A 16339-nucleotide genomic window follows, 5' to 3' on the forward strand; every position below is an offset into this window, starting at 1 on the left:
CCCACTTTAACATTATCTTCAGCTCTCACCTCTTTATCCTAATCTTAAAAGGCCAAATTCTCTCAGAGAGTAAGAACTCAATGGATTCCCAACTCCATGTGATTACTGTAACCCACAATGAAAGGTCATAAGAACATTTTCTAAGCTCAAAGTTTTCCAATTTCTGGTAATTTATCATTAAGTTTCTCAGTTGGCTCTTGTACTTATCACTTCAGTAGTCCTCCTGGATATCTCTGTGAGGGGGAAAAGGAAGGAAGGAAATACAGAAAAAGAAAGAGAAAAAAAGGGAGAAAAAAGGGAGAAAGGAAGGGAGGGAGAAAGGAAGGGAGAAAGAAAGGGAAAGAGAGAAAAAGAAAGAGAAAGAAAGAAAGCAAGCATTTTCTGTTGGTAAATGAAATGCTGTCCACAGTACCTAGGATACAGGCCAACACCAACTTCCTGCATCTCTCCATTACTGATGGTGAAACCGTTACAGATCACCTGTAAAAACAAGAGGGAGAAATCGGGGTTAACAGAAAGACATTTTGGAAACTTCATATCCAAGAAAAATAACATTTCAAAATAAAATGCAGGGGATGTTTTTGAAAACTAGATTGGTGATACGTCCAAGACTAGTGCTGACACTTTTTAATTTTTAAGTGATCAAATCAGGAAAGTGCTCTACTAGAAAATTGCAGGCTATTACATGCAGAAATATTAGCATTTTACAAAAAAGGTGTGGGGCGTTAGAAAGGCAGATCTCTATGTTCATGTGTAGAAGAAAATAGTCACACAGAATTGACCAAAAAAAAAAATTGCTAGCATTATGTGCCAATCGCTATGAAAAGTGCTCTACAATTATGAGCTCATTTGAACCTCACAACAATGCTGGGAGATAGGTGCTGTTATTATCTTCATTTTACTAATGAGGAAACTGAGGCATAGGTTAAGTGACTTGCCCAGGGTTACACTGCTAGTAAGTATCTGAGACTTAATTTAAACTCAGGTCTTCCTAACTCTAGGACTGGCTCTATCCATTGAGCAACCAAGCTGCCTCTCGGCTGCAAAAAACACAGATGATTCACCAAGTGGTAGATTCTTATGATCTACAAGATTATCTCATCCAGGCAAATTGCCTGATATTCCCGCACTGCCACTAAGAATGTGTGTATCACCCCGCTGAAGTTACTAGGTGGAGAGATAGCTAAGTAGTACAATGGATAAGCCTCGAGGCTGGAAGACCAGAGTTCAAATGCAACCTCAGATAGTTCCTAGGCAAGTCACTTCATCTCTACCTCAGTTTCCTCAGCTGCAAAATGAGGATGATAATAATAGTATCTACCTCACAACACTATTTTAAGGGTCATATGAGATAATACTTTTAATGTTCTTCATTCAGTGTGTGGTGCTATTATGACTTTCTTTTCTTTCTTTTCCTTTTTTTTTTTTAAAGACTCTATGTAAACATTTTTTTTTCTACACAGGAACACAGAAATTCCCTTAATGTCCCATACTTTTTTTGTGAGATGTTAAGATTCCTACATGTTAATAGCCTGAAGGTATAATATAAGAGGGGATTATACCCCCCCAGGTGTTGGGAGGGGGTGATGTTTGTATAGTTTTTCTTTCTATAACTTTGAAGTAAATATTTCTTGTAAATACTAATCTGATTGTTAAGTGCTTAAATGAAACTGGGGTGCATGTGACCCCTAAAATTGGGGAACACAATTGGTGGGAGCTTGAGCCAATAGTAGAGAAATGAGATGCTTCCAAACCCCCTGAAGGTACCAGAGAACTCTAAGAGAGGAATGAAATGTAATATACCTAATCTTCAGGCAGTGGGGGTGTCAGGGTAGTCACTATTACATGTAAGACCACCTTTGGAATGAAAGGTGGTCTTCACCTTTCACCCTTCACATTGGCAGGGACCCCTGGGGAGATTTTCTACCTGAGACTTTAAGTCTTAGATTCCCCGGACTTTGAGATCCTAGAGAAATTAGCAAAATTCTCTCATTCTCTCCCTCTCTCTCCCTTCTTCCTTTTTCCTTCTTCATTTCTTTTTTCTTTCTTTCTTTTCCTTTCTTCCTTTCTTTTGTCTCTCTCTCTATCTCTGTCTCTCTCTCTCATCCTCCTCTCCTCCCCCCCATCCCAAAAAACAAGACAGAATACTTGAGATAAACCAGTTACTACAACTGCACAATACCTCTGATTCTCTTCTACCAGATGAGGAAGAAAGGAACAAGAATGAGAAGACATTTCTAAAGGTCTACTTTATTAACCAGTACATAAACCTTAGGCAAGCCACCCTAACACTGAGAAACCTCCATTTATTCTTTACTCATATCTTATGCTCAATTTTTTAAGCTCACTGAAGCTTATTCATGATTTGGCATCTTTTCTCCATAAGTTTGATAAAATGTAATTTAAAAACAGGAAATAAAAAAGTACACATAGATATGTTCAGATCACATCTCATTTAAATATATTAAATAGCGCCTGTTTTCCATTAGCTTTAATAGATCATGTCTACAAACTGTGTGTGTGTATATGGAGTGATAGAAATGTGCCACAGAAGATCCTGGATTTTCTTTGGAGGTATTTTGAACATTTAAAATTTCATGTGCATCTTATCACACATTATAACTGTAAAGCAGAATCAGGACATTAACTTAAAGAAACCACAAAGCAGGAGGAAAAATTGAGATTCTGCTGAACTCTGAATTGATCTGAAGTCAAATAATCTTTTTATTTCTTTATATTGAACTACTAAAGCCAAACAAAAAAAAAATTAAAAGTTTCCATTTATTTAGGATGATTTAAAAAAAGTAGCTAGCTTTTTTGTAATACTTTAAAGTTTGCAGAGTGTTCTACATATATTATCTAATATGTTTCTTACAACAACTCTCTGGGGTAAGTGCTATTATTATCCCCATTTTACAGATAAAGAAACATGATTTGACCACAGTCATAAAGCTAGAAAGTATCTGAGATGGGATTTGAATTCAGGTCTTCTTGACCCTAAGACTGGCATTCTATCTACCATATCACCTAGCCTACAAAAAAAAAAAATGTTCTAAATGTCTATGAATAATTGACATACTGAGCAACAGAATTGTGCATACCTAATAGGAACAACATGAGTGGTAAACATATGACCCTTATATTTGGGGTATTTAACCCAGAACAGTCTCGGAGTGAGATTAATATTACAGGGAAAGGAGATGACAGAGGCAAGATGGCAGGCCAGTGGGCTGATAGTATGGGAAGGAAGGTTGCCTTGGTGGAAGATGGGATTAACATGGGTTTGGAGAAGAGTAGATATGGAGTCCTTGTGCAAGAATAGTGAAGGGTGGGAAACTAATTTTCTCTAGTCTTTGTTGGGTTTAGCTTCGCATACTCCTCTCTCTGTTTTGACTTCATTCAGTCCATTCTGTGAGTCCTAGCTGCTTCTTTCTCTTTTCTGCCTCTGATTTATCCTCACTCTCTCCTCTCATGTCCCATTCCATTCGGGGAACAGTAGACACCTATATGAAAACAGAGAGAGGGTTTTACTACTGGGAGAAGATTTTTTCACCGAGGTTATTTGCTCTGGCAGCCTGCTGGAGGACCTGATCGTTGTAGATACTGTCACAGGGCAGAGGATCAGCAGGATTAAGAATTGAACTAATTTCTCACCAATTAGTTGGGGGAGGAGGGGAGGAAAAGGGGGGAGGGATAAGAAGTGGCAAAGAGGGATAGAGGATTTTGAAGTTCACACAAAAAAGAAAAAAAAAGTGGGTAAATTACAGTGAGTTAAAGGTCTGAGATATGGAGTAGTCAGACAAAACTAAATTGACTGCTCCTTAGTTGCTACACTTTTGATAGCCTTAGAAGGCTCCTGCTGTCCTGTCCCTCTCTTGTGGCATTATTAAGGACTTGTTCTAACTGTATCTAATACTTGGGTTGGGGCAGCTAGGTGGTGCAGGGGATAGAGCACTGGGCCTGGAGTCAGAGGACTCATCTTCCTGAGTTCAAATCCGGCCTCAGATACTTCCTAGCTGTGTGACCCTGGGCAAGACACTTACCCTTGTTTGCCTCAGTTTCTCATCTGTTAAATGAGCTGGAGAAGGAAACAGTAAACCACTCCAATATCTTTGTCATGGAAATCCCTAATGGGGTCACAAAGACTCAGACATGACTAAGACAATTAAATAACAACAATAAAGCAAAGAGCATTGTCCCTGGGATCAAATCTTGACTTTGACCATTTACTTCCTGTAAGACTTTGGGCAAGTCACTTAACTTCCCTGGGCCTGAGTTTCCTCATCTGTAAAGAGGGAGGGTGACACAGAGTTGGACCGGATGACCTTTGACCCCTAAAATCCATGCTCCTAATCTATTCTTTATTCTTTGAAATGTTTGTCAGGTAACAAGCTATAGAAAAGGCATATTCTGGAACAGCCTTTTAAAATGAACAGTTAATAGCTAGTTAAATTGGGGGGAGGGGGAAGAGTTGCATGTTACTTTGCTTATTTTTTTTTTTCCAGAAATTGAGCAGAGATAAAAGAGAGAGACACTGTGAACACAGGCACATAGCATAGAATTTAGTGAATGACAAGTCTGCCAACCACAACAGGGAATTCTAATGCAAATTAAGAAAGGCCTATTAAGAAGATCATCCCAAAGAATCAAAGCAATTACATGAAAAGAAAAAAGGTTTCCCACATTCAAAAATTAATATTTGTATTAATTTAGAAATGTTTTCATTTAATTGGCCACAATACGGAACTGAAGCATATTTTACCATTATCCTTCTTGTTAATGAATGCGGTTTTATGTTCACTCTGTGTTTTCTTAGGAAATATTTTTAAATCCAAGGTTTTCAATCTTGCAAAGAGACAGCCTACGGGTAAGGGAGATACCCTGAAATAAAAAGCATCTCAGGAGCTGGTTCTAATGCGTAACCAATCAAACCTCTGTACCTTCTAAAGGTTCTGAACAAAAGGAAAAAAATCAAAAAGTTCTCTGAACAAAGCCAGCACTAATAGTGTCTGAAAGGTCAAGTTCTAGGCCCAAGGAGAATGAGTGTTCACTCTTAATCATAATAGCTATCATTTGGCATCTAGTTTAGAGCTCCAGGCCTGGAGTCAGCAAGACCTGAGTTCAAATTTAGCCTCAGACACTTAGTAGCTGTGTGACCCAGGGCAAGTCACTTCACCTGTTTGCCTCTGTTTCCTCATCCTCATCCGTAAAATGAGCTAGAGAAGGAATGGCAAACTACTGCAGTATCTTTGCCAAGAAAACCCCAAATGCTGTCATGAGGAGTCAGAAACAATTGAACAAAAGCTATCCTTTATGTAGGGCTTTACAAATGTCATCTCATTTTTTCCTCCCAACAACCAACACTGTGAGGTAGGGACTACCGTCCCCATTTTTCAGATGAGAAAACTGAAGTTAAGGGGCTTGCCCAGAGTCACACAGCTAGTAAGAATCTGGAAGAAGATTTGAACTCAGGTCTCCCAGACTCTCTTGATTAACACCATCTAGCAGCTTCCCTGACCATTTATTAGGTCTGAGACATAGGAGAAGGTACCAAGACAAAACCAAAACATTCCTTGACCTCAAGATGCTTACATTCTGCCAGGGGAAAAGACATTTATAAATATAAGTAGATAGAAAATACAAGAGTTAGTGCTATGAATTAGACCTACGATTTCATTAGTGTAAGGAGGAGCTCTCAGGGAGGGAGCGTCCTCTGCCAGTGCAAGTCAGCACCTTAATTGCTTGAGGCACTACGAGGTTAAATAATAACTATAATAATAATAGCTAACATTTATATACTGTCTACTATTAGTCAGGCACTATGCTAAGAGCTTTACAATTGTTATCTAATTTGATCTCACAATGACCCAGGGAGGTAAGTACTATTATGATCCTCTTTTTACACATGAGGAAACTGAGGCAAACAGAGGTCAAGTGACTTTCCCAAGGTCACACGTCAAAATGTACCAGAGTGAGGGTTTGAAGCCAGGTCTTTCTGGCTCTGAGGTCAACTCTCTATTTTCTACTATCAGTTGCAGGGTGGGGTGGGAATCAGAAAAGGTCACCTGAAGGTGGTACCCCTTGAGTTGAACTTTGAATGAAGTCGGATATTCTAAGAGGCCTAAAGATGGAGTGAATTCTAGGCTTGGGGGACAACCTGTGCCGAGACCTAGAGATAGGGGATCCAGGTTGGCTGAACTACAGAGTGCATTAAGGGGAATATTAGATACATCTGGAAAGGTAAGCACAAACCATAAAAGCCTTTAAATGCCAAAGACTTTGTATATGATCCTAAAGGCAACAGGGCACCATTTAATACTTTTCTCACAGGTTATCTGTTGGAATAATTACTGTTTAACCTTTCTTTTAACAACTCCAAACTTGACTGCACACCTCACCTTGAATCTCTCTTGACTTGTCTGAAGCCTCTTTGGAGTCTTTGAACTTTCAGCAGCCTTTTGTTGTTATTCAGTCATTTCAGTTGTGTCCGACTCTTCATGACCCCATTGGGGGTATTCTGAACAGATACTGGAGTGGTTTGCCATTTCCTTCTCCAGCTCATTTTACAGATGAGGAAACTGAGGCAAACAGGGATCACAAACCTTGCCCAGGAGCAGAAAGCTATCAAGTGTCCAAGGCCAGATTTGAACTCAGGAAGATGAGTCTTCCTGACTCCAAACCCGGTGCTCTATCCATTGGCCCACATCTTAAAAACATTGCAACACTTCTCCTGATCCAGGGTTTAAATGAGAATTTATATTTCTTGCTCTGCTAACTGGTACTCAGTGTTCTCGCTATTAAATAAAACTAGCCTGTCCCTCTCTATGTCTTTGCATGAGACAGAAACTGTATTTGTTATTTCACCCAGGTTGTCAGAAGGCCAAAAAGAGAGAGCTTAAGCAAGGTATAGGGATGTTAACAGGGTGAATCCCCAGTGATGGTCTTTCTTTAATAAGGAGAGAATCAGCAGTCTCCTTTCTCCCCTCAGGTACTTACTTGGTTGCTAGGTGTTTACTGATTAATTACCTACATCTAGGCACAATTGATCTCCTCACTGACAGTTCTGGCTAGATGCTAAGCTTAATTCCAAAGCTGCCTCTACTTTTTAAAGGGGCCAGATGCATTTTCCCATACACTTAAAAACAATTATGCTAAGAAATTGTGTTGAGTGCTAAACTGACTTTTTCATAAGTTTCACACTTTCTTTTCCTAATTTTTCTATGCACAGTGTGGGCAAAATGCCTGTCCTGCTATACTTTCACAAACAGATAGGCACTTTAAAAATTACTTGGGACAAAGCCATATTTTCTAAACAAGATTATTCTGCATTTAAGTTTATTAAACTCACAAGAGGGAATCAAAGAGAGTGGAGAGAGCTGACAGATACAAAGTAAAAAGCATTTTTTCATACAAAATCATTGCACAGAACTATGCAATTATTTCTCTCTCTTGTTTAGAAAGCAGAGTAAACATCATCTATAGTATATGCTTCCATCTCCCTATGGAATTCTCAAAATCACATTTATTACTAAGTGTGAAGCCAATTTTCTTGCAAAAATCTTTTCACAAAGCTATTAAATGACTTTTCAGAAAGAGAGAGAGAGAGACAGAGAGAAAGAGACACACAGACTGACAGACAGACAGAAATAGGTTAAGGAAGAGAGGGAGAGAGAAATAGGGAAAGGAGGAGGAAGAGAGGGAAATCAAGGAAACATTAAAAGGGAAGGGGAGAGGGAGGGGAGGAAGAGGAGGAAGGAGAAGGAAAGGGGGAGGGAGACAGAGGGAGAAGAAGAGGGAGAGGGAAAGGAGAGAGGAAAAAAGAAAAGAAGAGAGGGGAGGAGAGAGAAGGGAAGAGAGAGAAGAAAAGAGAGAAAGAAAGGGAGAGGAGGAAGAAGAGAAGAAGGAGAGGAAAAGGCGAGGGAACAAGAGGGGGAGAGAGAGCCAAAGCGAGAAAGGGAAAGGGGGAGGAGGAGAGGGAAGAGAGAGAGACAGAATACATATATACTCATACATACATATATTCATATATACAGAAAGAGAATACCAAGACCCTGTGTGTGTGTGTGTGTGTGTGTGTGTGTGTGTGTGTACACACTTGTGCATTCCTGTAAATGCCTGCCATTTTTTTTTTCCTATGACCCCTCAATTACCAATTACTTCTTGACAAGATATAATGGGAAGGGCTTTCACTCTGATAAGGAATGCAGAGTACAAGACACAACCAAGGGAGGACCAGAGGACTGACAATTTTCTGTCTTAGTTTAGAGAAATCTAAAAAATGTAGGCTCTTGGGGAAACAGTGGGAAGGGATCCTGAGGACAGGGTGTGATCTGAGCTTCTCAGCCGGGCTGTATTTGGGGGCATTTCACTTGGAATTAGCTCCATTTTTGCTTCACTCCTCACAAATTCCAATCTCTCTCTCTCAATCTCTCTCTGTCTCTCTCTCTCTCCCTCCCTCCCTCCCTCTCTGGCTGTTAAAGCAAAGATTGATGTGAACAGAAATGGTTCCTGTGACGGAGGTTAAGGAAAACAGACTCAGCAGGAAGCAAGAGAGCCCCAATACTGGAAAGCACAGTATGGAAAACTGCATTCAAAGAGGAACTGCCAATTTCAAGGGCCTTTGTTTTTCTACAGGAAGAAAAAGGGGCAGAATAAAATAGTTCAGCACAATTTTGGCCACCTCTCACAAAACACTGGTAGTGAGAAAAAACAGAAGGGAAAATGTTGCTGGAGTTAAAGGGTGTTTCCTCTAGCAAGAACCAAGGTTTGCTTTTTCTTGAATGGTTTTTATTCATACGATGGCGCCTTCTTTCTAAAGGAATTCCCCAAAAGACCATCAATCTACACAGCAAGCCACAGCAGCAGGTGGGCAGGCAAGGGGGAGGATAAATAGTCTAGTATCATCAATAGTATATTAAAGAAGGAAAAACTAAGGCACAAATCCAGGAACCATTTCCAAGACTCAATACATCAACTACAGTCCTTGTGACCTACTTGAAAAATGCAGTTAATTTTTCGGATGCTCAATAAAAATAACTCCTTTTATTTATATAGCATTTTATACTTTTTTCCTTTTCAGAATTATTGATATCTTTTGTTTTTAATCATTTATATTCTAAATATGTCCCTTTCCCCTCCACTACCCAGAGAGACAGGAGGCAACCAGGTAGCATTAAGGGAGATTAGGAAAGGCTTCTTGGAGATGCTGAGCTTTTATCTGGGACTTGAAGGAAGCCAGGGAAGCCAGTTAATCGGTCAATAGACATTTGCAAGTGCCTACTATGTACCAGAGGCAACTAGGTGGCTCAGTAGATAGAGCACTGGGCCTGGACTCAGGAAGACCTGAGTTCAGATTTGACCTCAGACACACACTAGCTGTGTGACCCTGGGCAAGTCACTTAACTTCTGTTTGCCTTAATCTATTAGAGAAGGAAATGGCAAACCATTCCAATATACTTGCAAAAAAAAAAATCAAGAACAAAAACCATGGACAGTATTGGTGTGCTATGTGTGGTCCATGGGGTCACAAAGAGTCAGACAGTACTGAATGACTCAACAACGTGGAGAACCATCTCCTGTAACAGACAATAGCATGAGTCATCTCATTGCCCCCTCACAGCAACCCTCTGGGATAAGTAGAGTAAATATTATTTTCATTTGATAGACAACGAAATCTCCATAGGGAGATGGAAGCATATTTTTATTTGACAGATAAGGATAGATAGAGAGATAAAGGCCCATAGAAGATAAGACTAAGTTAAGCCATTGATTAATGACAATGCTGATAATTCTATTCATCTGTATACTGAACTCATCACCAAAAACTCAGGATCCAGGTATGGCAACTGGTCATCTAAGTTTTGAATCTTTTGAGGTGTCGGTGGAAAGTAGGATAAAGGAGAAGAGGGAGGCTCTCTTCAGGAAGTGCTTTACAGCAATCTGAGAGATGATGCTATCCATTTCTAGTAAATATGAAGAGTGGGGGTGTTGGAGGGAATTGAATAGTGACACACAGCACACCTACTGTGTAAAGGAAGGAACCCCCTGAGGCATTTTGGAGTGTTTATAGTTTTACTGGACACATCTATGTAAGATCACATATGTAAAGCATACATTAATGTGCAGATTAATGAAAGATCTGGATCTTTATCTGTACAGGGAACTCCCTATATGGCAACTCCCTCCTCTCTGGCACATGGCAACCCTTAGTAGATGACTCCTTACTGGGTAGATGAGTCTTCAGTAGAGAAGTGAATATTTTCATAAATGTTCATACATACATATAAATTCACTTGTTAGGCAGGGTGGGATAGCAGATAAAGGGCAGGGCCTTGGAGACAGGAAGACCTGAGTTCAAGCTTTGCCTCTGACACATCCTACCTGTGTAACTAGTCATACAACCTTTCAGGGCCCCAGGCAACTGTCTAAGATGATAAGTTACAGATCAACCTGCCAGTTTGCAGGGACAAAAGGTATTTCCAGAGTGGAATTCCCCCACACTGATGCAATCATAGGTCTAGACCAAAAAAATAAAAATAAGAATTCATGCTTAATTATTTACTTCAATGCTTCAAGGGTCTATGATTGTATCAGCATAGGTACTTCCTCCAACAGTATAGACCCAACTCCCTTCTGACCTCAGTAGATGGGTGGAGAGAATGACTATGAGAGAGACAGAATTTATCAGCTGGTGGCTGGCCTGTTAGTAATGATCCTCTCTGGTACTGAGCTAGGCTGATGACAGTTACACAGTGTACCAGCAGGCCCATACTCAAAGCCTTTGAAGCACTGGAGAATATGCTGCAGCCTTTACTCTGGGCTCCACTGGCTGAGCCTTTGAGAAGTAAGGGATGCTTCCATTCCTGAATGATGTACCAGAGAAGAATTTTAATAGTTCATACATGTGTATGTCTACATATGTAGACATACAACACATACATATGCATATCTATGCATGTGTATGCAACACATTCACATAGGTACATACATAAAATGTATACACGTGTGTACACACATGCAAATATGTATGCACACACAAATACATACGCAAACATGTACATGCAACATATGTATAACTATAAAACATCTCCATGTATACATATGTAACAGTTGTATACATATAAACATCTATGTGTATATACAATATGTGTAACATATGTATACCTATATAAACATCTCTAAGTATACACATATATGCATATATAAACATCCATATCTGCTTCTATGTATACATATAAAATAAACATATATGTATATGTAGGAACCTAAAAGATGTGTACCACATGTGTATATCTATAAAACATGCATGTATATGTGTATACATCTTTATGTGTATAAGATGCATATATTTTAAAACTCTGGGGAAATATATTAGTATAACAAGCAGTAATTTTGATTGTTAAATATGTCTGTCTATGTAGCACTGGGACTTCTTTAAAAGAACCAAAAGTTTTTCTAATTGAGGAGAAACATCTCAGTCCAGAAGTCTCCAGTGCTTATTTCTAAGTCATGTAACAAGGAATAGCATTGAATTTAAACTTATTCACAACTTCCAAGAAATCCTCCCCATGGTGAATGCTTTGCCATGCTCTAATCAAGAACATTCCCTGCTTCATAGAAAATGCTTCTAATTTCAGCATCATTCAGTCATAGCTGCATGGATAGTTCAAATCTAGTATTTTTTCTAGCACTCATGGAATAAGCATGCATTTTGAAATATGTATCTACCCCTTTTGATTAATTCAGACACTCTATCTAGTGTCTCAAGGTTAATCAATGGATAAAGAATTGGACTCAGAATCAAGAAAAACTGAGTTTGAATCCTGCCTCAGACTTTTATTAGCTATGTGACTGTGGCATAAGTCACTCAGCCTTTATGAGCCTCAATTTCCTCATCTGTAAAATGATGGTGATAATAACATCTATCTCACCAAGTCATTTTAAGGATCAAATTAGATAATAGATGTAAAGTACTTGGCAAACTTTAAAGCACTTATAAAAATTAGCTATTATTCTATGATTAATAATAATAATAATGCATATCTTCCATAGGGAGAGGGAACCATACAGCATATATGGTGTTTAATATGTTCTGAATTCTCTAACATGGATACGGTTGGTATCTGGTGGGGTGCAGAAGGGAGAAAGGGGAAGGGGAGGGGGGAGAGAGAGAGAAGAGAGAGGGAGTGAGGGAAATAGGCAAAGAGGAAGAGAGGGAGAGAGAGAGATTTTTTTCCCCCTAAGTGAAACAGAACCTCACTTTATATAACAGGAGGTATTTAACAATACTCATTTAATTGAACTGAACTTTTCGTTTTGTAGAGGGACTCCTTCCCCTACTATCAACTCTCACTGTTTTTTTTTAATCCAGGTCTATTTCTGGAAGGACCTTCAGAAGCTATTTGAGTCAAACCCATTCATTCTGGCTTGAAATTATGTTATGTCTGAAAATGAACAAATATACATATGTAGGTACATATTTATATTTGTTGTTCAGGCATTTCAGCTGGGTCTGACTCTTCCTGACTCCATTTGGGGTTTCCTTGGCTAAAATACTGGAGTGGTTTGCCATTTCCTTCCACAGCTCATATGGCAGAGGAAGAAACTAAGGCAAACAGGGTTAAGTGTTTTGCCCAGTGTCACACAGCTAGTAAATGTCTGAGGCCGGATTTGAACTCAGGACTCCTGGTGTTCTATCCACTGTGCCACCTAGCTGCCCCAATACCACAATACAGTGCAACAAATATCTTATTAGGCACCTGTTGTAGGGTCAGCAGATTATAGAGCCAGGAAGACTAAACACATTGGCTACGTGGCCCTGGGCAAACCATTAATTTCTTAGTGCTCTAAGCTATTTTCTAAGACTAAAAGTTACAGAAAAGGTGAAAATCTACATTTATAGAGGGAGTTTCATCACTTGGCAATTCCCTATGCCAGTGAAACCACATTTTCTGACCGCATCCCTACTGTATATAAATGACTGCATCAAGTGTTCAGGGAAAATCAAAGTTTAAATAAGACACAGTCTCTGCTCTCAAGGCTTTTACAACCTAACAGTGGTACCAACACATCTAAGTTTAATGTAAGTTATTCTAGGGTAACCACAATAGAGAGATACAAAAGAAAGTGTCATGTGAGGCATGAGTGAGCGGGTCATTACTGACCAGCAGGCTCAGTCAGGGAAGGCTTCCTGGAAGAAGTAGCTTATGAGCTGAGCTCATATAAGGATAAGGAGAATTTCCAGAGGTGAAGAAGAGGAAGGATCCCTTTTCAGCCATTAACACAGCCTACACAGAAACACAGAGGCACGAGAAGGGTATAGTGCAAGCTTGGGGGGAAGGGGAAAATAATAGTCTAGTTTCCCTGGAGTGTTCAGTGGTGCCAGATTTCAGAGAGGCTTGATTTCAATTCAATTCAATAAACATTGATTAAGCATTTAACTACATAGAAGGTACTTTGCTAGGTTCTGGGAATACGAAGTCAAAAAAAGAAATAGTATCTGCCCTGACTGAATCAAGCAATAGCATTTCTAAAGCTCCTACTATGTGCCAAGGAATTGCACTAGGTGCTAATAATACAAAGACAAAACCAAAATTATTCTAGACCGAAGGGAGATGGCTGTGAAGGGAAATAATGTGTAGAAAATAACTGCACAAATACAAAGCTATTAGCAGAGGTCCACTCTGACCCTCCAGAACCCACAAGAGACATCTGTTTCTACAACCACATTAGGACATTTGGCCACAGGAGTATGTCCATGATTCAGTTCAATATTTGCATAAACAAGCAAGTATGTTTTAGCCCTAAAGACTAAATGCTAGTTTAACACCAAAAACAAAAGAGACTCACCTAGAAAGCCAACTAATTCTATTTCCTGTTTAGCTTCTATCCCCAAAGTTAAACTATTTAATTAAAGGATTTCACTTTGAACAGTACTGGTAGCAAAGGAAAGTATATTTGCTGAGGTTGACCTCCTACCATGAAGTGTAAATTCTAAACTCACTTTCATTTACTGAGGGCTGCCCTCAAAGCAGGGCTGACTTAAAACACACCCTTGGGAACTGGAGGCTAAACAGGAGAATAATTAATGAATTTACTAATTATAATTCCCTTAGTGAGGTTATTGCCCAGGTTTTTGACTTAGCTATAAGTCAGCTGCTGGAGAAAAGACGCAGTAAATGAACTTTTGTGGAAAAGTGTCTGCTGTATCAAAATAAACTATATCGATCATTTTTATAGAATAAGACATACATTATAGCTATGTGTCATAAGCATACAAAGCTATAAGGCCCCCGGTACCTTATGTTTGTGCCGTACTTAATTTTCCTGCCTTAACATGATGCTCAAGAAAACCGCGACATTAAAAAACCATTACAAGGAACTCCTATAAGATTCCACATCCCAACACACAAGATCTCTCTCCTCACATTTCATTTGGTCATACACCTTACGAAAAAGTTGATTAACATAATGAGTTTCATATGCCCATATAAATCATGTTTCAAAGATGCTTTCATTCAGCTTCTAAATCTCAGGCATGCTCTAGCGCACGGTGACCCAAGCTGTGACATTCCCTTCTCATGTCATTGACATGGCATTCCACCATCCGAGCTGTTTTTGATTGATTAACCATAATTTGTCTTATTTCGTGAGACAAAATGTTCGCATGGAAGGACTCAATGGTGTTAAATAACTCACTGATGGGGGGTGAATGTCCCAGAGAGAACCTCAAATCATCTGTGTTTACCTTTCATGTTTAGTTTTCCATCTTTATGGAGAAAAGGTCTCAGTAAAGACAAGCAAATTCACGTGAAAGATGAAATTAAATACTAAATAACTGTTTCCAGGGATCCACAAATCAAAAATAAATGTGAGGGCTGGGGTTGCCCAAGCTATTCAGAAACCAATTTGAATATTCTCTCCAGGAAAAGTTTTGGCAGACAAGAGCTAGTCAGACTGATCACGCTTGACATGTCAGGGAATGAAACCCAGAAGTATGAATTTCATATTACAACATATGAAACAAATTCCATTCCACAGGCTATGCAGGACTTTCAACTTTGTGAAAGAGAGAGATGCATTTGAATAGTGGTTCACATACACTTGCCTTGGTAGTTATTTCTAATGCTTTTGGTTAGATCAGGGGATTCCAAAGTTCATTAGGAGGAAGTTCAGAGCACAGCTAGATGGTATCAGCAGAGAGAAAATAAAAGAAGCCAACTTTATTGATGGGGATTGTTATCGTTTGTCCTTCATTCTCAAAGCCAATTAGGATGAATGGAAGCAAATCTGCTGGGGAACCAGATGGAACTTTGCTCAACCAAACCAATAAAGTACAGTGGGATTTTACAGAGTTCTTCTCTGGGTAGAACAGGACTAGGCATTGGGGGAAGGGAAGTGGGAAAAGAAAGCGGGACGTCTTGATCTGGCCACTAGTCCTGATTCATGGCGGATGGGAGGACAAACACTTATGGAACTGGCCAGAGGTTGATATTCAAACTCACCAGGGGCAGGAATGTGGGCTTTTGGCATTGAATGCCTTACTTTGACAGGATGACTTAGAGAATCTGAGCCTCCTACGGCGATTCTTTATTTGGCTGGTTAGCTTGATGTTCATCCTTTGTTCTTGAAGGGGACCAATGACACCATGAGGATGATGTTGATTCGAGAGTGAATTGGATTTAAGTGAAGCAGAGTTGAACAAAGTCATCGGCCTCACTATCTCCTCCAGAGTCATCAAAATCCAATGGCAAGACATAAATCAAGACAACTGGCTCTATTTAGCGGGAAGAGAGGCTACTGAAGTCCTTACAGTAACGAATTAACAAATCCTAAGGGCCCTCCAGGGAGTAGAACAAGGACATTGCAGTTTTCTGAAAAAACTTCCAGCTAACCTTGCCTGGTCAAGGATGATTGTGGTTATTGTTCGCATGAAACTGATTCCTGTAGATCCTGCCTACTGAACTTCAGCTCCCTGGGACCACTCACTATCTTCGCTGGTTCAAGAAAGCCACAATTTTTATTCTGAAACCTCAAGATGTGTCATTTTATATGTGGCTAGTGGATTGAGTTCTGGACTTCAAGTCAGAAAGATCTGGATTCCAATTCTGACTCAATACATACTAGCTGTGTAACCACAGCAAATTGATGCTCAATTCCTTTTTTGGTAAAATGGAAAGAATAATAGTACCTGTGTCACCAGGTCATAGGGAGGATCAAATGAGGTAATAAATTAAAAAGTGCTTTATAAACCTAAAAGCCATGTAAATGTGAGGTATTATTATTACTGCATGACCTGGAGCAAGTAACAGCCTCTTTAGACCTTAGATTCCTCATCAAC

The 16339-nt window shown here is 39.5% G+C and overlaps 1 protein-coding gene across 1 annotated transcript in view; it reads right to left on the bottom strand.

The window, feature by feature from the left end:
• LOC114049841 (histone-lysine N-methyltransferase SMYD3-like) overlaps nt 1–16339 on the bottom strand; it is a 1050735-nt gene that overhangs the window by 250472 nt on the left and 783924 nt on the right. The window contains exon 6 of the mRNA XM_027871267.1: nt 413–480. Coding sequence (XP_027727068.1) covers nt 413–480 — 68 coding nt within the window. The remainder of the gene's footprint in view (nt 1–412; nt 481–16339) is intronic.

This window comes from Vombatus ursinus, unplaced genomic scaffold, assembly GCF_900497805.2.
Source record: "Vombatus ursinus unplaced genomic scaffold, bare-nosed wombat genome assembly UNPS02014798.1, whole genome shotgun sequence".
In the NCBI taxonomy this organism is placed as follows: domain Eukaryota; kingdom Metazoa; phylum Chordata; class Mammalia; order Diprotodontia; family Vombatidae; genus Vombatus; species Vombatus ursinus.